The sequence below is a fragment of the Halictus rubicundus genome, chromosome 8 (genome assembly GCF_050948215.1).
Source record: "Halictus rubicundus isolate RS-2024b chromosome 8, iyHalRubi1_principal, whole genome shotgun sequence".
Taxonomy (NCBI): domain Eukaryota; kingdom Metazoa; phylum Arthropoda; class Insecta; order Hymenoptera; family Halictidae; genus Halictus; species Halictus rubicundus.
In genome coordinates this window covers 11,744,983-11,772,703 of record NC_135156.1, presented here as the reverse complement: position 1 = coordinate 11,772,703, position 27,721 = coordinate 11,744,983, and the positions used below count along the sequence as shown (strand labels likewise).

Genomic DNA, 27,721 nt, shown 5'->3' with positions numbered 1-27,721 from the left:
ATTGCTTATCGTGTATAGTAAAATAAAACATTGACGTTAATTTTTTCTCTCCTGTCTCACAAATTTCCACTTCTAAATTACAACAACGACAGACAGAATATTTTCGCTGCAATAATGTCGTTTAAATCTCCGGTACTATTTGATCGGTACCGAACGCGTGATCGATGGTACACAATTCGTGCGTGAGAAAAAAAAAACAAGTCGCAGGTATATTGTAAAAAAATACAAGTTCCTCGCGTGTTATCTATCACAAGCTAATAATTTATTTCCATATCGTGTAAAATAGAGATTGTGTCATTAAAAAATACTGTTAAATCAACGTGGCTGACAATAATGCGTGCTTATCACTAATTACGGTTAATGATTCAACATTATCCCTTCAAACGACTGATTAGAACATTGGCAACATTATCACCGATATCGATTAGACGGTCCGATCAATTAGCCGATCATCGATCCCGAAATCATCTGTATCATATACACATTATTATAATATCCATGTATACACACAAGATCGAATCGCGTTCGCGCGACCCGCCGTCATTAAATGCAAGCGTTCTTGCGAAGAAATCGTTATTCCGAGAAGAATCGTTCTTGTATCACACGAGACACTATACAAAAAAGGATACAGCCGAACGTACAATTCGAAGTCGATCAAAAGGAGACTGAATCGCGCTCGTGAACAAAAAGGAACCTGTTGCGAATGTTTCGGCCGTGGTTTCAAGAGGAGGATAACACCGATTATAGTTTACTCGAAAAGCACCATGTACGATAAAGAGGTCAACGACGCTCTAAAAAAAAAAAAAAAAAGAACCGATCGATCTTAAATATTAAAGAAGAAAAATGCTTGGATAATTGCGAACGAATTTTTACAATCGAATAGTCACACCCTGACGCGGACCGAGAACGATGCGAGCTTTCCGATCCGGGACTAGGAAAGTCTCGATTTTGAGAACAGCTCGTTTCCATCGAACACGCGTAAAATATCGCGATGCTCGGCCGCTAAAAAATATATCGACTCCTTCCGCGAGCAACCCTGTCAACAACGAAACAGAGCAGTGAACAACCTCGAGGGATGGGGGCCCACGAGGACAGTGTAAAAAGCTGTTCCGAAGAACGTTTCGCTGAACGAACGTTCGACTAGTATTGCACAGATATCGACTAAGTGCTGGCAACGAGGGCCAGCTTCAACGAAAGTGTAGGGTAACCGCGTCACAACAAACAACCACGTAACAAATCCGCGTGACAGAAAGCGTACTTCCGAATACAAGCACCCGAAAGCATCGTATCCGGGGGTGGTGGCTGTCTTCGCGTTCGCGTTCTCCGACGAACGATCAACAAAGCAGCGCAGCAAGTTTTCAACAATACGTTCGCGTCAATCGCTACCGACACTTTCGACTTGATCGCGTTCCCGAATTGTTCTAAGTAGTACGAAATTAATTTGGGCGAGCGAGATCGCTCTCGATAACACAACGAAACGATTTCGTTCGAAAAGAAAACGGGGGTGAGGTCTGTAGGAATCGTTGAAAGCAAATCACGCTGTTCCGTTACGTGAAACGACAGTTACAAGAGAGAAATCGGTATCGAAACGCCCGCGACTCGTTGCCGTCGCGACGCGACGCTGAGAAGCCGAGTCCGCGATCGAGACGAGTTCCGTTTGATCGAGATTCTTCTACAGTCTCTGGCACTTACCTAAAACGCGTCTGACAAACGTAACATTTATTCCTTCGAGATGGTAGATCGTAATATGTAAGCAAAACACAATAGTTTAAGTAGAGTTTGACACACCAAACTCCGCGCTCCTCTTCATGCTAGAACCATCAACAGGGAAAGTAACATTTTATTATCTCCTGACTTTACAGATCAGTTATTATATAAAAAAAAAGCACTCCAAGTCCCCTATAAACGATGCTCGTCGTTAAAACGTATAGCGCACACATTGATATTGCCCTTCAAAATATATGATACAAAATTTTCCATGAAATCTCATAAATATTGCTCGGAACTCCCTTCCCTCGAGGAACCTCGAGGTAAACACCATCGAAATTGATTGCGCTCTCTAAGCGCTCGTTTAAGCTCCGGAGCTTAAATAGAGAAAGAGCACAATCCGCGCCTCGAAACTTTTTTCGACGGTCGAAATTGACGTTATCGTTTGCACTCGTCAGTTCCAACGTTTGGTCCCAACCAAGAACCGTCCATCTCGATCCCGGGACTGTTCGATGCGAGAAGAGGTTGACGAAAACGAGCGGGACCGTGCTTACAGAGAGGCGAACGTTAGATTCCGACGGTGTGTGATCGTCAACGAGCTTCCAGCAACGAGTACGCGTCCATGATCGCGAGAGGACGGTGCTCGCTCGAAAGGACGTTCCATGGGGGGCATGATCGTGGCTGGTTCGGCGAAGCGAAATTACCATCGTGAAAAGAAATCGTCCGATTGTCCATTGCTCGTTGCGTCGGCGAGCGACAGTCTCCGTCGAGGACGATCGTCGTCGAGACACGGTGTCACTCACGGTCTTTGCTCAGGTCCGATGGCAGGTCGCAGGTGGACGGTACCGTCGTCGTCGTCGTCGGCGATCGCGGCGACGGCGACAGATTCATCCTGGATGAAACCGGCATCGAGAGACCGGCGGCGCTCATCGCTACGTTCAATGGTATCGTGATGAACGGCTGATTGTTCTGCGTCGAGTTCACCGGGGCCACCGTGCCTGCGAACAATCCCAAAACCCACAGAGGTCGAATAAAGTCGAACCACCTTTCGACCACGGTAATGCCTCGATATCCGCGAGACGGACCCTCAGAAAAATTCACGATATTTAACCTGTTGTAATTTCGCAAAAAGAGAAAAAAACAATCGTGGGAGAGGCTAACTTCGAAATTTTATTTAGACATTGTAGCGAATTTCGGGGAATTTTGGCTACATGGTTGTTGCGTCTATTAGTTTTGGCAATTCGTGTGCGACACCTTCTCGCGTTTTGGACCGCCCCGAACTATTGAAATTTGGCCAAGAACCCGTGATTTGTTGGTGAAGGGAGTGCAGACTTGTAGCTTAAACATTCCGAGGAATTTGTCCCCAAAATAATAAATTGTCGGCGTAACATTTAGTTGAATGTTTTCTACAGTACAATTTGCAAGCAGGATTTCGAGCGTTATTTTCAGAGGCTTCACGAATATTTTTAACCGGTTGTTACAGAGTCATTCCGCGTATGAAATGTTCCGGCATTAGGGTCGCGTTCGATTATCTTCCGAAAGTCTTATCACCATTTACATGAAATTGGAGACTAGACGACAGCAGACGGGTCTGGTACGTATGATATGATTGCAGAATCGTGGTCAGCCCTATCCTGCATTGTGTTGCCAATCTCGAACGGCGAGAATAGGGAAAGGACATAGGGAGGGAATACCCTAGACGTACGCGCTGTTGAAATGGAACACAGAGCTGGAATGCAATTGTTTCATAGAGAGCTCATTGTTTTCGGATTCGCGAAGCGCGTTGTTTCTCAACTTTGCTTATAAGGAATTGATAAATTTTTCCTTCTTTTTGAGCATTTTCCCACCGCATTTTCAATCATGATAATTGATTTCTGAATGGTACCACGTCTACTCAGACTGCGACCTATCATACTGGAGCTCTTCTAAAATTCCATAAAAATTTACTAAGGTAATTTGAAGCATGTCATGTAAGACTAAGAACCCCAAATATTTGCAATTCTTGTGCAATGTAGTAGTGAAGATCAGTGGACAGAAATTTGGTTGGGGCCATGAGAGACCCCGACATACCATTGCATTCTTTCCGACTTTAGATAACAAAATTCGGGTTCTTTTAATTCTAGGTTTCTCACCTCCTTCCTGAGAAATCTGCACCGGTTGACCGTTTTGACCGATACCAAGCAGAACTCCTGGACTCGGCGAATAAATGACTGTTTGTGGCATCTGATGGTACATTATACCTACAAAAAGAAATTACAAAAAAATAGCATACACTTGCACAGTTTCGTCGATGAGCAATCTTTTCAAAGTGGAATGTTGCTTTCAAAATCCCCACGAAATCTTGTATGCATAAATTCTTTTTATTCGCTGAAATGTTAAAATCACTGAATCTATGTATGCAGCTTAAGGGAACAGTAAAATACTTTCAATACTTCAAGATAACTTAATTTGCACGTTTTTATCTGGTTTTTGTTCTAGTTCCGTTATAATCAATTATAAAATATTTCTCTGCACCGATTCCGACAAAAATTTTTAAATTTACCGCATAAGGTCACTAGGAGCGACTCATTGTCTACTTTTCAGAATTTGAGGATAGCTGTGAAAAATATCAACGAGTCTAAATGATCGACAGATGCCAGCGGCGCACAGAAAGAAAACGACGACCGGTCGTCGTTCTTGAAAGATACCAGAATAATTAATTTTTGATCAGGGGTAGTATCGCAACCCCCGAAGTCGAATACATTTGTCTGAAACAGTGATTTGATGTCCGATTCAAACTCCGTCGCGGTCCAAGTCGCTTCCGCGGGAGCCGTCGAAGAAAAGCCGAAAAGATGAGACGGGCGAGAAAAAAAGGTAGCAAAAATCTCGCGGGTTCGAAACGAGGCGAGGTTCGGCGGCGGGTCGAGAGATCGCCGGGTCGATATGAGCGCGCGTGTCGAGTTATCAAAATTCCGGCAGAGACAGTTCGCCGGCGGGGAACAATGGGATGGCGAAAAAGAGAAAAAAAAAAAAAGAAAAGAAAAAGAAAGAAAAGAAGCGTACGTCATGCCGGCGATCGGTAAGTCGGATGGCATCCACTCCATATATTAGCATCGATATTTATGTGTACACCTGCATCGGAGCGCGGCTTTCGACCGGATCTTACTTCCCAGTTAGGCATCGCGTCGTTGTCTTAGTTTGGTCATCGCGGCCCGTACAACTCCTTATGTACTCCCCTACACGGATAACCTCGTCATCGCTCGCACACTTTTCGCATTTTAAGTGTCCTCTTTCCTTTATCTTCTCCCTCTCTTGCGGCCGGCGCGTTTCTCGCTCACGCTCGCGGGCTCACGCTCATGCTTCGCTACCGTCTCTTCGTACGTTTAAACCGCACACTCTCTGATACCATTCTCTCGTCGTTTTCTACGCTCGCCTCTCTGTCTACCGACCTACCTGACTGATTGGATTGCACACCGGCTGCCATACGCTCTAACGATTTTCCACGCCGGCTTTTACCGCTCGCTGCCTCGGTTTCGCGACTCCTGCGGCACGCCCACGAGGAAATTCGCTAATTGCCCCCTCCCTCATCGTCGCCCCGTCCTTCTAAGCACTCTCCGGCGACTATCGCCTGGTTTTTCTTTACCCGCCACCGTGGTTTTGCGTTTTTCGTTTTGCCAGGCTTCTACTTCTTCTTCCTCCTCCTCCTCTTCTTCTTCTTCTTCTTCTTCTTCTTCTTTTTCTCGACGCACGGAGACGATTCGGAGATGAGGATCGATGAGATCGGTCGCGGAGGTGAAACTGTTCCGGCGCGACGGAAGAAAACGGTGTCACGTTCTTGTACCGACTGTCGCTCCGGGGGAAAATTGTCAACGCGATCGCGATTTCGGCTTTGTTCAATGTCCCGCGAGACGGTGCCGATTTTCAGGCATTCTCTATCGGTAGAGTGTTGGCAATTGTTCGGTGACGAGTGCTATCGGTTTTAGGAAATATCGTTCACACTAGACCTACCGAGCACCAAAAGTGATACGTGTCGCTCTGTAAGATTGACAACATTGATTTGACTTAGATTGGAAGCAAGTTTCATTGCAATGCGGATCTTTATGAGAAATAAAAATTGCCTGTACAAATTACGAGAAAGGGTAATTGAATAAAAATTTATTGCTTCTCTTAATCGTTTCGATTGGTTGTAAATAATGTACCGGTAATATTAAATTCATCTAATGTTTCTTCTATTTTGTGTTTCATCTACTCGTTTTTGCCATAAATGCAACAAATCCGCTGTCGAAAGACTAACGCGGTGAATAACTAAAAATTTGTAAATAATTGTTGTACAAATGGTTAAAATACGTATAAATGCACACGTATCTTCTTTAAACGAAACTGCGCGTTACTAATATGCAACAGATATTCGAAAAGGCGCAAATCCACCCACACATATGGTGATTAGTACCGTTCTAGGAAACGATGATTGCAATGGAAATACGTTCTTCGAAGGAACTGAATTTAAACAGAAGTTTCAAAAATAAGCGTCAATGGAACCATGTTAAATCAAAATGTACAGTATTAAAAATAGGTACTTTTTACTTCCTAAATAGTGTTCTTTCAAATTCAATTAGGTGTTAAATATTAGGGAGCATATTTAAGATTGTTAAATATTTATATATTTAGTAGGAATCGTGTATATTTAATAATGATGTCAACAGTCAGGATAGGAGATGATTGCACGTGGCGAAACAAATGGAAAATATAGTAAATATAGTCGCGAGGTTCTGGGCGTGTCTGTCTTATTACTAACTGTTTCTACTTGAAATAGATATGAGCTTATAGTACAGCGCATTTCGTCGATCGATTGTATCTTCGTTGTACTAACTTCTAGCAAATTGTAGTAACAAACGAGTGACGCTGATGTCTGCGAACCTTAAGTAGAAGTAACCAGCAATGGACAGACACGTTAGCCGAAATGTACGTAGACGAAACAGTGTCTGACACAATTTTCAGAGTTGATTTTCGTGATATAATATGTTGGAGGAATATGATTTGTGAATATATTTTGTGAAATCATCAGAAACGGTACACGGGAGTTCGTACGAGCCGCCTGAATACATTACATAAATTCCGCCATTTTGGTAGACGCACGATAGACGCTACGCTTAGCAGGTTTGAAGCAAATGCTAGCTGAATGTTAAAAAATCATATCAACAAGCTCATCTGGCCTTCTCTCGCAAATAGAAACTGTTTAAGAATTGCAGAAACACGGAGACGATACATGCAATACAATTAAACGGACGGCGAATTCACGAACTCGTAGAATGTTTTTTCTTTGTTTGAAAGTATGAAGCAGGTGTGCCGATTTTATGTTACTTTAGAACGCGTTAATATAGATTCTTTTTAACTGATATATAAATGCTATTTTCTAACATCTGAAATGTTCAATGTCCTACTAAAAGCACAATTAACAAATTGTAAATATGAGTAGACTGCGGATTTCCGCGTATTTGTAACAAAAATGAATAGATCGAATGTAAAATAGTATAAACATTTCAGGAACTTTAAAATACTGTGTTATTCTCAGCTTGCTGAAATTGTTAAGAAGTTAAAAAAACTCCTGCAGCTTGGAATCAATGCTGGCAATTTTTATTTTGCATAAAAATCTGCAGTCTACTCATGAGTCTCTGTGAAACCATTTTTTAAAAATTCACTTACCCGAATGGTTTTTTGGGAGATCCTTTGAAACTGGAGAATCGCCATCGCTGGTGTCCCCGTCGCTTTCATTGGCGCAGACGTCCGATCTCGGTGAAGTACCGTCTTCCTGGAACAGTAAGATAACACTATTTGTTATTAAAAATAACAAAAATGTGATTATAATTCTGAATACTGATGTATTCAATACTTTTTTTTTACCGATGAAGACGTATTGCAAGAACTACGATATTAAAACCTAGAAAAACAATTATAAGAAAAAGAGAAAAAATCATCCAATTAGTTTTACTTGGTATCACGAGAATTTCAAGTTTTCAAAGCTTTTTTGTGTGTTTCGATCGTGTGAAGAATATTATTTGTTAGAAGGTGTCGCGAGCAATGTGAAAATGAGAGTATTTATGTTGTTATTGAATTAATAGGAAAGTCGAAGCCAAACGCAGCTTCGGCTTGAAATGGATAGACAACGTCCAAATATGGATGCTCAAGAATCATTGACAAGCATACTTAATCGCGTGTAATCCACTTTAGATTATTTCCTCTTTAACTTTCTTCGATTCCCAATATCAAGCACGCTTCATTCGGAATAAAAGAAACAGTAATGTCAATTCACTAACATTTTTGTTACTAGCTTCCTAGTTGTTAAAATACGAATAACCTTCTCCGTTCTTTTCAATGCAGAAATAATTTTATATTGTGCACCCTCACAGCAACAAATAATTATTTTTATTTGCAAGGAGTATTTGTTTCGTCTTCATAAGACTAAGAAGATAATAGTTCGAATACTTTCGTCCGTCGCAACAAACAAATACATACTTCCGGCATACGAAATACAGTTTTTCAAACATTTTTTCTTCCGTTAGGCAACAGACGCACAAAGTACAAGAGGATTTCCATACGTGTGATTTGAAAGTGACTTCCATTTACGCGTTTATTCCGCGAACTCCGTAATTATTACAAACCTAAGCGTGTACACGCGCAGGGATCGCCGAGCAAAAACCATGATGAATTCTTACGTTTCCTAGAGATCTTTACTCCATTAACTTTCTAAATTGTTGACGATACGTCTGCGCTCGACGCGCGTAACGTGTTTCGATATGCAAGCGTCTAATCGAATTCATAAGATGCTGCGTATGAATCAGATCTTAATTTCGTTTGCATATATTAGGCGTTCCGGCGGATCGTGTCACGCCGATACAAAATTTATGAATCATCGCTACAAGGTTCCCACCTCGTTATTGCTTTTATGAGCGTTGAGCCTCGACAATTTTTCGAATATGCAATCATGGTAATTGCAATGTTTTTCTTTCCCTGTACGAACGCCGTTGGAAGATGCCAATTTGTTTCGCGCAAAAAAGCTGAACATTTCCTTTGTCATGACGAACTCAAAAGTTGTGTAAATTAGCTGATTCGTGTAATTAGCTCCTTCGGAGAAATATACGGTTGAATTTCTAATATTTTCGTTACAAGATCAACAAATATTCAAGTTTGTTCGTTCACGAACAGATTATATGCGTATTGAACTCTTGAACTGCTTCTCGAGATATTAAACGATTGAATATTATCCGAACAAGAATATTATAAATCAGATCGAGGATTGAAATTTATAAAGTTCGAATCGCGGAGCCTCGTTTGGCTAAAAATATCGCACAACAGGGTTATAAACGACATTATAGTGTTCCAGGAAGTTTTGCTGCTCATAAGTGGCTGACATATGGGCGAATGACAAGCATCGTTCGATCAATGCGTCGAGTCGCTTAGAATATCGTTTATTGTCCCACGAAGTACCTATATCTTTTATTAATAATCAAGATTCACAGGAAAGGTAACCGTTAATAACATGATGAATGGCCTACACGGATTACATATACGCAGCTGGGCATAGCTCCGAAGCAGTAAAAGTCATACATTGAATTTAGGATTCAGGCGTCACAATGTTCATGATGGGCCCATTGTCACCGAGCGATCAACTGCTGCGCAAAAACGCCATAAAGAAGAGGCACTTTTTTAACAATTCTTTCGGACAAGTCATCATTTCGTGAAATACTTGGAGGACCCCGCCAACGACGTACCGAGTGACTTTTCTTCCCCGTAGAAAATCAGCATATCGACGAGAAGGAGGGGCAACGATCAGCCGGTCGTCGAAAAAATCGCGACATCGAACCGCGGAACGACCGTCATAAGTGATACACAATAACGTACACCTGTACGGGACCGTAAATTCCAGACCCTTAACGAGTGGCGGTCAGAAAACAAGACAGAGAGTGAGGGGCAGGAGGGGAGGGGGAGGGGGGGTCAGAGAGAAAGAGAAAGAGAGGATCGCGTCACGTGGTGCGTGGCCTGTAAATCGTAGATAACGCCTCGGTAATAATATCGGCGAGCCAATCAAACAGCCAACTAACCAATCAATCAGCGGGGTCTAGCAACCAACTAAGCAAGCAACGAAACAACCAACGAACCAACCAACTTACCTACCTACCTACCTAGCAGGGAGAGATGCGCGAGCTTGTTCGCGCACCTTATATGGTCATCCGCGCGGCCTGAACTCGTACCGCGCTTCCACGGGAGATTCTCACAAATTTACGCAGGACTCTATGTTTCCCCGGGTGACTTTCTTTCCCCGGCCGAGCCGCCATCGCCGTGGAAGAGAAGCCTTTTTTTCCACGTGCGAGCCGCGCCGAGCGCTCTGCCTCTATGCGTTATACATGCATTTCGACTCCCTCGTTAGGACGCGTACACATGTCGCGAGAGCCGATCGCGTTTGCATCGAGAGAAAGCAAATCGCGTCGTTGTCGTTGTCGTGGTCGTCGGGAACCCGGCAACCGGGAGATTAGGAACCACTCGTCCATCCGTTGATGGATCTACGGGACTACCGGGGGACACCGTGTGTCTCCTCCGCCAGCCCCGATCGTTAGCGACCGATAAAACCTCATGAGAGGATCACCGGCTTCGTTTTATCGCAGCGGATTCGGGTAGTCTACCGAGATCCGATCGAACCGGCGGATCGAGGTACTGTTAAGCTATCGGTCGTCGACGAAACAGGATCGTTATTCCTGTAGAAAGTCTCGCGGAGAAGTGGAGTGATCGTACAGACAGGCAAAAGAAGCTTCAAAAATCCGCGATTCCTTCAGCGCCGATCGGTACCGTTGCCAAATTCGTCGATGCTCTGTAGAAAAAGAAAAACAAAGAACTGTGACCCTGGCCATGCTCTGCTCGGATTAGAAAGTTGAACATTGTCAGTGATTTTTCAACCTGTTGTGTTACTGGCACTGCCTTTAGGAGACCGAGAAGCATCGAGGTTCCTCGCTAGCCGAGAAAAGTCGAATCCTCGTAGGGAAGAATCTATCGGATCGAGGCCGATTCACGGTAACTCCATCTTTGACGTTCCAAATCGCGAAGCTGAAGATCTCTTTCGTTAAGGACCTAAGAGATCGATCGTTGATCGTGTCTCCGCCATGTCATGCCCAGAGCATACCCTACCGACAGACTCTCGAAAATGTGAAGCTCGCCGTGGCTGAACGAGGCGATTCGCAGTCACGGGAGGTGGGGGCAAGATCGGGAAAGGGTAAAGAGCCTTGAAGCTCGCCGCAAGCTCGATGGTAGCCAAGATGACCGACGGCGGGTTCATAAAGCATTCCCGAAAGCATGGAGGGCTGCGAAAGCGGCCGTTGTCCGGCAGCGGCCAGGCGTTGTCGACAATCACTTCCGAGTCGCATTTGTACCCCCCATTACCACGGGTGTGTATAGAAGGCGCGACAAAAACCGACATTCCTGATTCTTAAGTTGGACTCTATATAAGTATCTGCCATCGCGAACATTGCCTGTATATGGCGACAACCAGGCTTTGACAAAGGTGACCGTATATGGTATTCTGCTTCCACCTTCCATCGCGTTCTCTCTCTTTCTTTCCCCGTTTATCCGTCCTTCTCCCTTTCTCTCCTACCCCCCGCCATCTTTCTCTCTTTCCCTTCCATCGCGCGGATATCTCCCCACCTGTTTCTGCCCTTCTCTCTTTTGCCCCGGCCGGCTTCTTGCCGACGTCGTCTTCGTCGTCGCCGTTTCCTCGTGCCGCGATCTCCACCGGGGTGATCTCTTGGCGAAACGCATCCTAATCGCTGGCTCGTTAGATCGTAAATCATGGCTTCGAAACCTCTCCCCGCCCCTGCAAAACAGGGATCGAAGAGAGTGCTTCCGGAGGTGTCTTTTTCGCGCGTCAGCGGGCGCAAACTCATCATGCGATTTTGATCGTTAGGGGATGCTGTGGTGCATTCCATGCACCCTGATTTCTTTTGCGCTATCGATGCATGATCATGGTTATCGGATACCTCGGGGATCCTGCGCACGTAGAAAAGAAAAAAGCTTTCTTCGAACGTCGTTTCGAGATTCTTGGGGCGCATCGTTCTGTCCGAAGGGGTTGCAACGGAGAACATGTTGATTCTTGTGTTTAGAGTTTATACCGACGAGAGTGTTACAGCTTCGAGGAGGTTAAATTGTTAGAGTGAAGAAGATCCGGAGGTTTTAGCTGTGCACGAAGGAGAATCGAATTTTCGAGGTGCGTTGATCGAGAAAGCTGAACCTACCTTGCGGATATCACGCTGAAGGGATGAACGGCGAAGTGGAATATTGTTGATTGGTATCTGATTATACGGATACGGACTGGACTATAACTATGTATATTCTTACAACAACTATCGCAACTTTAATCTAGTTCGGTCTCTTACGCTACCTCCTCCGTTGCTTACTCTACCAAAGAATCTGTCTGTTGCACCGTAAAAAGAATGTTATATTTTCTGCGAACCTTCGGGCGAATTACAAGCATAGAACTCTAAAATCGAGATCTCAGCCTCCGCGCGGGGGATGGGGGGACTCCTTCGAGAAAGCGGGACATAATCTCGAGTTATTCGTACGCACAACAACAACAACAACGAGTTTTTCTAGACAATGATCGCGTTCGATTCCAGCTCCGTTGGGCTGATTCGCAGAAAGTCTGCTCACGCGCGGACGAAAAACGAGCGCGTCGTTAACAAACAAAGGGAACTTCCGGTCGATTCTTTCTTGCAGTTAACCAGCGAGTTAACGAACTGTTAATACCTTCGTTAAACGAGTCCGGTTTCGTCTGGTCGCCTCCGAACGCGAACCAAGCGTTAGCGTTGCGCGGCCGAGAGCCGTTGCCTAATCATACGAATTCCTGCTCGTTTCTGCGTCTCTGTCGAAAGGTAACGCACGCGAGAAGTGCACCACCCTCGGCAGATAGCTTCCGATCGAAAAGTTTAACGTGACCGCTACACAAATTATTTATGTAATCCTTGTCCTAAAAAAAAAAAAAAAAATGGAATATTTTCACTGGAATGTAAAAATGGTGAAAGACTAGCGTGAAAAACCAACACTGGCGTATAAATAAAGGAGATATGATCATTCGGACAAAACGCACGATCAGTTTTTACCTTTTAAGAGAATAAAGACATTACATTTCTTTGTTAACCGCGACATTTCATTTGCGTAAAATTGTGCCGAAACGTTTGTTCGGTTCTCTTTGCATTTAATTGAAATATTTCCTGCTGCGAGTGATCTTTATAATCGATGCTCGGTCTCGATTAAATGCTTCTGCAAGGGGTGGCGCGCGTTTGCGAAAGAGAATAGGGTGAACTCGACGTGAAATACTTTCGCTGCACAACAGGTGGGCTTCATACCTACCTGTCCGCGAACAACTGGCACCCACGGGCACAAAACGGTGTCGGCGTTTTGTGCGATCTATATCGGCTAAATGTTAAACTCGTCTTAAAAAGCGACGACGGAGCACAATCGTCGGAACCGTATCATTTAAGAACGATAATATATATACGTACGTGTAATATAAATATTATCACAGTATTTTACAGTACACTATTTACACATGTGATACATACTTGGACGCGCCAGCCGTACATTCGTGATTACCGTTCAGGATTGTGATTGTTCTCGTTAATATTTATATTTATGTATATATATATTATTTGTACTTTGTGCGTCGATGGGAGAAGAAACATTGTTACATTTGTCGCGTGTTTCCGTTTTCAGAGATTCGATATCCTCCCTTGCGTGTACGCATAATCGTGCGTAACATTCTCTCTCTCTCTCTCTCTCTCTCACTCTCTCTCTCGTCTCTTTTTCTTCTTTTTCTCCAAATAACATCTATTTATTTATCTATCTATGTATATATGTATATATACCTCTTCAAATTTTTTTTTTGTGCAATATTATGCGGTATAAAAAAGAACAACACACGACACATATACACACACACACTTAAGCATGCATAATGTGAAGGGGATCGAGTTGTTTCTAATGAAAGGAATCGGACGAGGGAAAGGGGGAGGGGGGAGGAGAGGAAGGAAAGGAAAATTGGAGAAAGGTTTCCGGGAATTAAATTAAAAAAAGGTATTTTAAATACTAGCTACTTAATCTACGAAAAGAAAAAAAAACAAACAAACAAATACTACACATGCCACTTTCAGTACAAACACATTACGGAACAATGTACGATGCACAACAATATATATATGTGTGTGTATATATATATATTCAATGCGCAACAATACCAAGCGTGCACCGCCGGGTTTACTGGCTCGGACTCGCACCCACGTACTACGATTTCTCGTTTCTTCGTCGGCTCGTATGCTTTTTTTCTTTCTTTCTTTTTTTTTTGTCCCAGGGAAAGGCGGAACGAGGCCTCAACCTGAACAGCATGAGTATTAAGAAGGATGTGCCTCGTGCGCGGGAAGAGGATCACTGACGGAGGGAGAAAAAGAAAAGGTGGGGAAATGCTCGGCGATGCTTCGAATTTTCCGTTGAATTCCGGGCCGGCGAATCCCACGAGCCAGGTACGATCGTTTGTAATGAAAATACAATCGAGCGGGCCTTGGAGTCGAGGCGAACCGAACAGCCGGGACCGTTTTTTCTCCATTATTTGGAAAATTGCGTATCGTGGACGGAGGGGACCGTGTGTGTCTCTGAATCACTCAGAGGACCGGTATCGTTTCGGCGAGAACCGTCGAGCTTTGTATTGGTTGTTCGTTCCTGGTGACTCACAGACTTGTCCGAGAAAATGACCTCTCCGCCGGGCGTCGATTAGAGAATCGCAACTCCGCGTTAATCCATAGTAGTCTCACCTCGACTGTTTATACATTTGCGCTCAGACAGCGCGGAGCATCGAACACTCGAACAGCGAAGCTGATCCGATGATTCTCTAATTATTTCAAGTTATCTTATCTTCGAATCTGCGAATCACTTTATTGCTATTCTCCATGCAGCAATCTTATCGTCGAATCACTTGTTTACGCGGTAAACAACAATTCCGAACAACGAATACGATCATTCTACAGCTCGGCATTCTTAATTTCACTGATCTCTAAAATTATCTCTAAAATACTGATAATCGTTAATAAAACCGCCTCTGATTCGGTTCGCCTCTGTTCAACAGCCGTTCCTCGGCGTTGATCGATTCATATCGAAGATCGTATGTATGTACAGGGGTCTTTAAATAAATAAGAGAGAGATTTCCATCGCCGTAAATTATCATAAATACGATTCGAGTAAACAAGAAAACTGGGAGGGACACACACGGACGATTATAAGATACGCGGCTTCCTCGAGTAATTCATCACATGAGCTACTACCCTAAGCTACGATTACCGCCCCTTCTCCGTCTCGTTTGATCAGCGGAATTCCCGTCTGTGTCTCCTGATACGTCTTATTTCGTAATGAACCGCGAACTCGAACGAACGTTTGTCGCCCGTCACTCCTACAATATCGTAGAAAAAGTCTTTGGACTTCGACGAACGTATAGATCCAGCCATAATCCTCGAACTTCAACCATTATACTCCCCTCAGAATTGATCGATCGATCGTTCTCGAGCGTTCCTTTCGGAATTTACCAGAACAACGCACACAGCGAAGACACGTTAATGGTAATGTAAACTTTTGAATTTTCATATTTTGCTGCATCTCAAGTTTTTCATTGATATATTCATATTAGCGTTCCACTGCAGAAACGATTTACAATGTTTTCACTTGCGATAGAAGTGGTTCTGTGAGATGATTAACCATATATTTTTTTTTTGTTTCTACAGTTACTAGAAGTCTCATCTTTGATGCCATGATACGCTGCGTTAGACGCGGCGACCAGGCCCAGAAGGATCCATCGATCATCTTCTTCTGCCGGTAGATCGGTACCGGTAGATGTAAATCTCGTATACATTAAAGTACGCGTCGATTGGACTAGATTTATACGTTGCAAACGGAGAGCGCCGTGCGTTTCGTTGCGCGCCTCCGATCATTGAAAACACACCTCCGCTCCGCGGTCGGCGATCGAGCGTCGCTCGCGATCGTCGATCGATTCCCAAGAATCATCGAGCACCGTATCGTCGACGTCTTCTCGGGCCTGTTCTCCCGAATACGCGTCGTCGCGGATGCACAGAGAATGAGTTCTCCCCGTGCATTAAGTACCGAAACCTGCTATGTTAAGTACTGTCGACGCCATCCTAATGATGACAGGTGTCCGCGCGGCCGGACCCTTCGCGCACTAACAACCGTCGAAAGAAAAGTTAATTGCTCCCGGACTCTTTTCGACGAGAGTCGGCCGCAACGAAAATATCGTTTAACCGGCACCGATGTGTTACGCGCAACTTGCCATAAATAATTGCGAGCCCGCTTAATGGATTAATTGAAAGCAAACCGATACCGGGGATCCGAGAACGAGAAACGCCGGAATTGCGACGTGCTTTTAAGCAAATTGCTCCCGATCTCGTTCCCGACGAACCGTTAAATTCTCGAGTGAACGCGAGAAGACCACGATCGTTCGATACCTCGACGAATTAGCTAACGTTTCGAAAGAGCGCGGAATCCGTCTACTTCCCGTTCGAGAGCAAATCGGATGGTCCTTTCCGAAACAGGCGTCGCCCGAACGTTGAACGAATTTTAATAAACGTTGGCGTATTACGGGAACACTCGCGGAGGAAGTTAACGCCCAATTTAGTTTTACGAACGCGTCGAATTAAACGTTAATGCCGCGGACAGACCGGCATACTAATCCGGAGAGCCGGCTAACGTTGCCCCGCGCGGCTCTGTAAATTGCCTTCGATCAACGTGCGCGAGCGCGAGCACGGAAATAAAATAACCGTATTTTTATCCGCACCGGATGCGATGCGCCTCATCGAGAATTTCGATATATCCGACGTCCGGAAAAGAAAGTCGGATGTCGCCCGCAACTTCCTCTGTCCCGTTGGCTCGTTATTCAACCGACACGGCACGGATTTTTTTTTACAGACGAGCGTTCCCGATATCGACGCATCCGAGAATCCTAACTCGCGGGCTCGAATTCTTCGACGGACAAACCCGTAGAACAAACTAACATTGTTTAAAGACACGGCGTCTTGGACGGAATGACACGCTGCAGCTTCTGCCAACACGCTGACCGCCGAATCGCAATCCACCCGATAAATCTTAAAAAGGAAAAGGAATTTAGTTTTAATCCTTCGGGCGCGGACCTCCTTTACGGCTCATCCTAGCTTTCACTGTGGATGAACACTTCTCTATAAGTCACAATGACACTTATAACTAACACTAGATTTACGGAGCACTGAAAGTGACTATTTTACATTTCCTTATAAAACCAACGAGAATATATCTATCCAAATTTTTAACCATCTTTTTTTAGTAACATATACTATATTATATATTTACAAATTAAAAATAGTAGAACCCGTCGTTTTAACGGGTGCCGTAAACCTAGCGTCAAGTAAAATATTTTTAGCCTCCACGAAAATCACGTACTCAGTTTTAATAAAACCGAAACTGCAAAGGTAAAATTGATCATAGCGAATGCTATTTGAATACTCGTGGAGCCTTCGAATTAAAATCTAATTCACTGGAATATATCACATTAATTTCTACATCTGATAGAAAAATAATGCCACCCGTATGTGATCGACGGGGCAGTCAACGTGTTAAATGTCCCTTCGGCTGCAACCGAGATTTGTATACGACCTAAACACGGAATGAGAAGATCACGAAACTGAAAACCACTATGTGGTTCCTCGATAGAATTACCAACGATCAAGTCGACAATACCATTCGATGCGTTTTTAATCGTTTCGTTAATAAAGCGACTCAAAATCCTCTGCGTTCCCTTTTTCGCGATTGGGTAACCAACTGTGACCGTAACGCGAGGGTTAAAACTCCACGTTCAATACTGTACGAATGCGAAGACGACTGCTAACGGTCTGTGCGAAAGACCCGTATCTATTCGACGATTCAAGGACGAATAATCAACAACAACGATTAGCAACCTGCGACCACCGACTTCGACGAGACGTCTATACTTCCTACCACCAGACTCTATAACCAATTGGCTCGTCTTAATTATCAATTGCCTTTTTCTAATTTCTGAATTTCTCTTCGGTAACTCTCATCAGTTCCCTGTTACGGGAGACAAACTGCGCGACCACGAGGAAGAACTGGTAGCTCTTCCGGTTACGGACTCTGTTGAGGGTAAGTACAGACATCTACGAATTATACGATCATATACCCGAAGTACCATCTTGTCCCGAAAGTTCTTTTCGTTTTCAACCAAGAGCACAATGCGGCTTCTCGATAGTTCCTCAACTGAGCGTGTGGCATGGATCGATTGAATGAAAGCTCAGGAAACGACGAACCATCGACAGAGAAATAATTCAATTGTTTACACGTGCTCTCGTCGTCTGAAAACGTTAACACGTCGACTGTCACGAACGATTTCCTCAAGGTAGACCGGTGTCTGATGATCGCCGTGGTCCCAATGAGAAAACAACCTTCGGTCACGGGTGACCAACGTGACAGTCAACGTGACAACCATCCTGCTGCCAGCCCCAAATACAGTGATTTCGTATACGTACGTCGACGTATTTCGATATACGTCGTGGAATTATCCCTACTACCGCGGGATATAACCCGTGAGGGGTCACGAAGCTCGAGAGGCCTCGGACGCCGAGGAGTGTAAACATAACACGGCTCGGGTATGTCTCCTGGACGATACACGGCGCTGACAAGACCCGTGTTGTTGACGTATATCGAGAATTCACTGTAGATGGCAAAAACTACCAGGGCCAATGTGATATTTTGTCATGAGCAAATCAAATCGACCCGTGTTATCCTTCGCGGGTATCATTCGTCCATGAGAAGAGGGTACAGAGAAATCCCTACTTCGCGTTACAAGTACAGTGATGTCCGGATATATGGCCCTGAGTTATCCCCACCAATTAATCTAATTCTTACCCGTACCGTACAAAATTCCAGGAAAATCACCTCTCCGAATGGCCACTATCTTCAGGCCATATATCCGGACATCATTGTATATCTATTATGTCAACGACTACCGATTATCTTGGGTCCTGTATTTCTTTCATTTTATGCTGCGGTGCAATTTAAGTACGTCCACGTTGGAGTTGTGCCGTGGTAACGCATCAAAGTCGATTTATACTATCCACAAAAACTATTCGTTCAGCACCGATCGGACAAACATTCTTGAATGCATTTGAATATTATTAAATTTCTACGTATCGTATCAGCACAGACGTACACACCCGCTGATAAGTCTTAGGACAGTGATCATATTTGTATTCAATGTCCTAAGACTTATGAGCGGGAATGTATATCGGAAACTAAACAGAAGAAGTATTATTAATATAAAAGCTGTCGCTCAATTCTTAAACAGGCCTCCGGTAGATGAAGCGTTACGTGGGCGACAGCCTTCATACTGAAACAGAACCGTTCCGTGTCTATGTAGATAGCATAGATCAAACTTTAGCTAAGCCACCGTATCGAAAGGGTTGAGAACGAAGTGTCGGAGATCCCCCGTTACCCCTTGGTCATTTCGCGTGGCATCTTCTCGTGGACAGACGATACAGCGGAGATGGGCCTGGCAGTGGCTAACGTGTTCCGTGCCGCGTGGGTCGCATACGCCCCACGCTAAACTTTCCGTTCAGGCCATACGGAATTTTCGCTATTAGGTGGCAGAGAACCTGTTGAACCGTGTTACGACGACAATTTATTCAGACATGAATTTTTGCTCTGCTCTGTACTGTATCTTAAACACGCTACATTTCCTCCTGGATAATTACTACTTTTGCTGTATCACATATGTATCGTCAGTGCCTCGTGACGTGACACGCGGGACGGCGCAGGGCTCAGGAGAGCGAAGTTAACCGTCATGTGATGCGATACACCTGAAGTGGTGTAGTGGTAATCTTCTCAGCGAGATACGTGTGACGCAACTGTGCGCGCCTGACCAATCAGACGGTTTCTTTGCGAAGTCCTTCCGCATCCATTCCGAGTAGCACGTTACGAGACATCGACGATGCATAATGTCGTAAGCAAAAGAATTAATTCGAATAGCGTGTGGCGTCGTGTGCGACCAACGTGGCAAATTGGTCCGGCACGGAACGTGTCAAGCGAACGCGTTACGAAAAGAACTTGGAGGATAAGCGGACATTATGGGAACCGACAGGGTAGCCAGCAGGCAGAGGGCTCGGTCCCGTCGGATACGTATAGCGGAGGAGCGGAGGACAAGCGAGTGCTCGTTCGAGTGGGGTAGTACTACCGTTGGGGATGCGAGTGCGACATGTGCGGATGGTAGGCGGCGTGATGGGGCGGCAGGGGCGAGGGGCAGGACTGTTGATAGGGACCGCCGGCCAGCATGGGGCCCGGGCTTGAGCACGGGACCAGGTGCGAGCTCGATGAGCCCGCGTGTGCATGCGCGATCAGGTGCGCGTGCTGCGCGTGCGAGGGTGGCGCGTGCTGCGAACCCGGCGGCGGCGGCGGCGGCGGGGGTTGCGGATGGCCGGGGGGCCCTCCGGTCGGTCCGCCACCAGGATACCCGCCGTGCAGCGAGCCACCGTGCGGCGAGCCATACACCAGTTGCCTTACTTTCTGCTCGTCGTCGGCTATGTTGTAGGTCAGTTCGGTCTCCTCGAACCCGGTCGCCGACATCCTCTGATCACCGGACGAACCCGAGGTCGGCGGGTCCGGGCTGTTCAGGCAGGTCTGGATCAATGCCTTCCCGGCCTCGCTCGTTATCATCGGCTGCAGCTTCCGTGTCGCGAACGTGTACACGTGACCCGTCTCGCTGGCCACCAGCAGCATCACCTGCGTACCTGTCAACGTCGACAGCTCGTACGCCTGCAACCACAACGGACCATTAATTAGGGGTGAACCGGGCGTCGCTATTCCTTCGCTCGAGACCGTGAGAAATACAGTATGATTTCACAGCATCGGCTTAGTCTCACAAGTCTGCGAAGTCGTCGTCCCATTTCACTCGGTCTCGATATGACCGCTGCCGTTCTTCGTCATTCTCCTCCTCGGCCAATAGCAACAATGCGGCCGATGGTAGGGGAATCAGGATAGAGTCGGACCGTATTCTTTGCCTAGCCATCAACCGACGAACGAACAGTAGCTACGTACTTGCGCGCGACAGAGCTGAAGTTACATTTCTCAGGTAGTTGGCTAAAAACGCGCGCTGCTACTGACTCCTCTCGTTGAATCGATCTCCTGCCATCCGAGACTACAATGATTGTTGGCTAACCCGACATAGTTACACGTCTGCGCGCGTGATTAACCCTCGAACGACGGGATCTGGGTACATTTTCCATCTGTTGCAAACGTTCCGGGTAAATTCGAACTCTTTAGTAGCCGGTTTGGATCGTTAGCTATTTGTAGAAGAGTCGGATTCTCGAAAATTTTCGGATTCCCGACAATTTGCGAGATTATTCCGACCTATTCGAGAACCCGCGTATGCTCGGGGATCCTCAAAAAATTCGGGGTCCGTCCCGACTCGAAAATACGTGAAACAAAATTGATGCTCGATTTGAATTCACCTAACCACGCCTTGCGAGTGTTAATATGCGTTCTATATGGTTGATAGATATGGTTGATTGCATAGTGCCCTAAAACGGTGGAAGGAACAGCTGTATATTGTGTTTACGAGTGGAACTCGCAAGAGAATGTAATAATAGTTTTGGCACATTTAATTTATAGACCGATAGTATAATGATGCAGCTATTCTATAATACTATAATACTACGAATTAACCACTTGGGAAATTCAGAGTAGGATAAATGTGCCTTATTTCGGTCCCTAACCACTAGTCAGCCTTCCTGAAAATAAATAACTTAAAAATAAGAGACCAGCAAACTCCTATAGATTCTAATAAGCACAATGATTAGCCTGTTCCTCACTTCCAATGTGTACATCCCCATATAAAAAATTTAGAAAATATTATATTAATAACAACTCTTACATGTACTTTCCTAGTATTTCCCAACAATGATTATTATAGACAATGTTTCTTCCCTGTAATAAGCTTTTTATATCAGATGTAATATTCTTAATTTTTTGGAAGTACACTCCCATGAATGAACGAATATTTGTGAAAGGATTTTTCTCCGCGTTTTCTCTCGATTTTTCTTTTATCTACTGGACAAAAGAAAGAAAAGCTGAAACCAGCCACATTTATTGAATAAAGTTCTTGCGTAAATCGCTTCTAATTCCGATATAATAAAGATAGTAAATATAGTGAGTATCACGTATGTTGGAGCACTAACAACACTAATAGTATAAACTCGCACAATGGCAGCGATGATAATACAATTATTAACTTCAAGTGGATAAGGAGCAGGAGACAAATCGTGTGTGTGTGTAATTATGTAATTGGCGGGTGAAAATATTACCATTTCATTTAATGTCAAATCGCCTTCGAGCGATGCACCTTGCACTCGACTGTTTCTTACAACTGCAATTTGTGTGGGAGTTTGCGTTCCATAGAAATGGCTGGACGATGGTGAATTCTTGTCTATGCTAACAACTCTTCGCAATCAAATGGTCAGAACTATGTTTATCTTTCAAATCGATTTATTTATGGCGCATACATTTTTCAAATCCTTCAAAAAAAAAATTCAAGTTGTGCATTCAGTATTTTCTTGACCAACGCAATCATTGGAAAATGATAATCGTAAGCTCGCTTCTTCTCTCTCTTCGAGAATGAAGCAGCGCTTTCGGCGTTAATGCGGTTTAATTTACTGCGACGTTAATTATTATTACAAAAGTAAACGTCGTTAAATTGGCAACGCGAACAATGTAAACGTTAACCGAAAGTCGAACGTAGAGAATAAAAAGAAACGGGAAGAGTAAGAAACAAAAGAATCAAACTCCGGTTTTAGGGGAGAAGATGAACCGCGAAAAATGTACGTAGGAGGCGGAGAAATTGGATGATGTATAACAAAAGGAACCTTGAAATTTGATATGTACTATGATGAGAGAGAGAGAGAGAGAGAGAGAGAGAGAGAGAGAGAGAGAGAGAGTGCAGACAAATTTAGACAAAGTCTAATGATACAAGAAGCTTCATGCGAAGTGGATCACATAAATACACAGAAGTCCGGGAGGCAAGCACCTTGTAAACAAGCTTCGCACGAGCTCCCGAAGAGAACACGTTTTAGTCTCGAATTAACCATTTTCAGATTCCGCCATTTCAATAACCGACCAAAAATGAAATAGAACAACACAAATTACTCGGACGCGTTCCACGTTGTCCGAGAACTTTCGATTCCTCTCGGACACCGTTAAAACTAGTGGCTAAATTGTTTAAACAACTTGGTTATTACAGAAAATTTCAAATTTTCGAAAACTGAAACGATAAATATTGGGCAAAGCTCCGGTTAAAAGGAGCTATACTGTTCGCCCGATAAAATTAGGTTTCTTAAAGCGAATCTGTCTGAAACACGAGCTTAAAGTTAGATCCTTGAAGAACGAAAGTATCACTACTTGACAAGACCTCTAACCGTTCGACGCCTATCAGAAACACTTGATTTATTCCGGTCTTAATAGAGCACATTTATGCAAATCCTCGCCGCCTGCGCAACCATTAACGCGCCATTTTGATAAATAATTAATTCGAAGTGCGCGAGGGAAAAACTGTGTTTGCATTTTCATTTGCGAGGTTTGCTATGCCTTTAGTAACAGAACAATCATCGAGATTCGTTTAAGTGGTTCGTGCGTACGCCAAGGATGGAATTCATTCTTTCTGCATGGAGAAACAGCCATTTCTATAAAAATACGCTATGTGGAGACCGAGTTAGTCGACTCGTTAATCAGAAATGCGTCGCTGAGGAATTACATATTGGTTGGACAAGGTGAATAAATTTCACGAGACGTTGTAACACAGTTATCTGGACTTTTAACGAAAACCGCATGAACTAGTTCATTGATGGAATCTGGGCGTTGCGGGATTTTCCAAAATGTTGAGATTAACGAATAACAGAAATTTTACATTAACCCGAAGATCGTTTTGTAATCTGGTTCATAACAAGTATATTTTAAGACTTTTATTATTACTTTTATGTTCATTTTTCTAATGCCGTTGTAAAGCAATTATGTCAGCTGCGTGTCAAAACATGGCTAATTTTAGAGGAGCCGTCTTCGGAAAAGGGGAACAATCTATCTTTGGTTTTCTAAATTTGTATGAAAGATGCAATTTGCTTTAGGTTCTTCTACGGATTTAGCCGCGACGGGCTTTGGATCAAACAAACATCTATAATCTGATCGGTCTGTGGCTTAAAACGGGGAACCTATTTACAAGAAATGTGTAACTACGTTTCAAATCAACAATAACGACTATGTTATTTTTATTGACATCCCGCTACGTTATACCGCGCGTACAAAAATAATATAAAGAAGTTACAAGAGCAGTGCAAATATAAAACAATGTTTCCTGCCATTTTTAAAGGTTCTTTGTGCGGTTTTCTAAAATACAAAATGGCAGTTAAACATTTAAAAAAAACCACCATTTACAATCCGGACATTGTACAAATAAAGCTTTAACCAAATTGTTTAATTCAGTGAACTTATTAAACAAACACTAGAAAATTCATTAAGTTCTCTTCATTTTCAATGTATGCACCATTTTGAAAAGCATTCGTTAGGAGCCATTCGCAGACGCGGCGAAAAGATAAAATAACTATAACAATACTGTCGACAGCCAAGTCTTTAAATGTTTTTCTAACTGTAATGGACGCCTAAGCCTCGATTAGATTCTTATTAACTTTTGGCATCGATAATGAATAATTCAATTGTAGAACGAACATTGACGACAACGGCGAGTACTCTAACTCAGACTAGATATCCTCTTGGCAACTGTATTCGACAATATCATCGAGCCGGATTATAGCAATATCACTAAATCCCGAGTAGATTTCTCGAGACTATAATGATGAGTACAAAGCTTCGGATGTATTCTGGACGATTGCAAAAGAACAATACCAACCCTAAATGGAGTCTTACCGACTACCGTCGCGAACCTAAATCTTGTTATCTGTAATCCACCCTAGCTAAAATATTCGAACCTTTTTGCTAGCTAAAATTCCGAACGCAAAAAGTTCCACGGCCCCGCGGATTAAAGAGCCACGAGTTACCTAATAACGATCAGTATTTGTGCTACAAGTTTATCGCGATTTCCAGAGTGTAATTTGGTTCTACCCGGTGTATCTTCATCGAAAATACACGGAGAAGTTAGTGGCCTGCGAAGGCACAGTTGCCACTCATAAATTGCGCGCTCGCAGAAGTCATTGGCGCGCAATCCGCAGCCACGTGATGACGATGCGCACCCCTTTCCTTCCGTTAGGTTGATGCGCAGTAATTTTCGACTTTCTTCGAAACATTCGATTTCTGACGATTAAAAATATCGATCCTGAATCTCTCGAAACCACCGATTCATCGTAAGTCAATAACAAAAGTAAACTGTAATACTCGCAATATCTAACATTTATGATAAACATAAAGCGCTGATATTAATGCCGATAAACTTTCTCAAACAATTCAAAATTTTTTACCGCATTTTCTATGAATAAATCTTCCTCCCTTTTTTTTAATTCATTGCGACTCCTGTCAACACTATTTTATCCTAAAACTGGAATGTACATTCACTTTCCACGGTAACAAGTAGAAATAAATAAACTTACACGCAATTTAAATATATCTTTAGCAGTAGTTAAGAATTATAGCGCTCATTGGTTTACGTTAGCGGCCCTCTGGTGGTACTCCTTTGGAAACAAGGTGTTTCTATTCTTCCGGTTCTTTAAATACTTCCTTTTTATGATACTGTCTACGTGTTAAAGCGTTGCAAATACAAATGGACAAGTTTCTAGCAATTGCAGTCTACTGAAACAAAGCGTTGTTGAAATTTGATATTCAACATTTGAAATTGGTTTTTTTCTATACTTCCACAAATTCAACCGTTATTGTCATACCAAAAATAGTCTTTGTAAAAAGATATTAGCATAGACTGAATTGTTTGAATTATCGCCATTAATCGTAGTTGACTATTTCTCATAACTACGTTTCTTTTTTTTTCTACTTCGATAGTCATTCGAATTTCCTAATGAACAATATCATTGAAAATAACGAACGAGCGTAGACGTAAATAGACTTTAACAGCAATTGGAAACAATGAGGACGATGGTTGGATAAGGAAGAACGGGCAAATCGCGAAGGATAATGGTTACCGTTCGGTGGTTACGCATGGGATTTGCACGGTATGTGTAAATAGCGACAGTGACTGCGCTAACGTATCAAAAACGATAAAAAAGAATCACTGGAAAACCGATCTTACTAAAACAGTAACGCGAAAATCTGATACCGAAATATTATCATAATACACCCCCTTCCCAGCTTTCACTTCCAGCACTTCAATTTTCCTTTGACAAAAGTTCCGGCTTCGAAAAATATTTCATTCGCACAGAGTTGATAAGACAGAAGCAAATCGAAATCTGTTTTAGGCAACTACCCGTCTAATTGAAAGTGTGCTAAATGTTTGATCGGGTGAGGGTGGGAAATAAAGATGAACGTTATGTGCGCACCAACCTAATACGATACGTGTATACATGTGTATATCGTACATCGGCATTTCGAATCTGGCAAAAGCGAAACGCACTAACGACGTTATTTTCATGAAGACACTGAAACGATCACACAATATATCGATCACGAGGATCGATCGTCGGTACCGGCGCTCGACAGCACTCTGCATTTTTGTTTGCTATGAAAAATAGGTCAACAGGTTTGCCCGATACAAACCTTCTTCATGATTCCGGTTTTCCTTTTGGAGAAGGTGGTATACCTCCGCAGTTTATTGTCGATATACTCCATTTTAATCTTGACCCGTCCCTTGGTCTTCTTGCCGTTCGACGGCGGCGACTTTTTCGGTTGGCCCAAACTGGTGAACGACTCCTCCAAATTGTCGGGTACACAGTCTCCGGACATTGACATGCCTTGCTGTTGCGAAAGCGCTTGCCGTGCGTTGCTGTCATCGTAACAGACGTCCGTTGTGGTCCTCTTGATACCCCTCTGTACGGGTCCCACGCCGGCGTTTGGTCCGCCTGCAGCAGCCGCCGCGGCCATCATGGTGGCGCCACCGCGGCTTATTTGAGAAGTTGTAAGCTGGGAGGTGGACGGTCGGCCGTACATTTCCGAGCCAGCGTCGCTGCCTATCATCCCCATGCTGTACCCAAGACTTGCGTACCGACTATCTCTTCCGCCGCTAGGGTTGTCCATTACGGACTCGCACACATTTATTCCCTTTCCCTCGGCCCTTCTTCGCCACGGAATCGCGAAAAGTCGGCGCAATGTTTCCCACGTGATCAACCATCTAGAGGAACACGGGACAACAACGCGCACTGCACGAGCGCTCCCCGCGAACTGAATGCGCGCTGAGTATCGTAACTTGACCTACGTGCTAACGCGGTGCCTCCGTACGTTCTTGCGCAGCTTCTACCCCCACCATCTTCCGAGCACGCGGTGAAAAAGTAGTCCCACCATTCCCGATGGCCTTTACCGTCGGAAGATTTTCGAAAATTCTTTTACGGAAAAATCAATCGGCTCGCGAAGGCGATCGATCCACCGACAAAAGGTTCGCCACGGCATTCGGTACGCCGAGATTTCACGCGAAAAGTTCGCGCGGAGTGCTACAAGAATCGGCGAGAGGGCGTCCCCGGCTGCCATATTTAGAAGTAGACGTTACCATATTAGGGAAAGTTTGCCAAATATGGTGAACAGAGGTGGTCCTTCCTTTTCAAATGATCACTCGGCGCGCCGCGACAAAACACCAATCCAACTGACAGTAGCGCTTCCCGCACGCCTCTCCTCCCCCTCCTCTCTTTTACCGGTATGTCCTTCCTATTTCTACGTGCTTACTAAAACATAAGGCTGATAAGCGGCTCTCTGTGCAGGACCCGCTATTTTCTTGCCACGTACAAGCTTTCGTGCTTTTGTCAACCTTTGT

The 27,721-nt window shown here is 44.1% G+C and overlaps 1 protein-coding gene across 2 annotated transcripts; it reads right to left on the bottom strand.

Moving 5' to 3' along the window:
* Positions 1 to 240: 240 nt before the first annotated feature.
* Positions 241 to 27,522, bottom strand: Bs (serum response factor blistered). 2 transcript variants are annotated; one of them, XM_076791498.1, is made up of 5 exons: positions 26,518 to 27,173; positions 20,323 to 20,574; positions 7,390 to 7,495; positions 3,840 to 3,947; positions 241 to 2,705 (listed from the first exon to the last, which is right to left on the bottom strand). In XM_076791498.1, the coding sequence occupies exons 1-5, from the start codon at positions 26,992 to 26,994 to the stop codon at positions 2,503 to 2,505; spliced, it is 1,146 nt and encodes a 381-aa protein (XP_076647613.1). In that variant the 5' UTR covers positions 26,995 to 27,173; the 3' UTR covers positions 241 to 2,502. The 2 variants fall into 2 exon arrangements, with proteins under 2 accessions (XP_076647613.1, XP_076647614.1); XM_076791499.1 differs by lacking the exons at positions 241 to 2,705; positions 3,840 to 3,947; positions 7,390 to 7,495 and having other exon boundaries at positions 19,786 to 20,574; positions 26,518 to 27,522.
* Positions 27,523 to 27,721: the final 199 nt, after the last annotated feature.

What these genes read in the sequence shown, in the direction of transcription:
- Bs (XM_076791498.1), bottom strand. Translation starts at nt 26,994, where the DNA reads ATGGACAACCCTAGCGGCGGAAGAGATAGTCGGTACGCAAGTCTTGGG. An exon ending in AAACCGGAATCATGAAGAAG is followed by an intron (nt 20,575 to 26,517) that starts GTTTGTATCGGG and finishes TTGTGGTTGCAG; the next exon opens with GCGTACGAGCTGTCGACGTT. An exon ending in GCAGATTTCTCAGGAAGGAG is followed by an intron (nt 2,706 to 3,839) that starts GTGAGAAACCTA and finishes GATTGTTCGCAG; the next exon opens with GCACGGTGGCCCCGGTGAAC.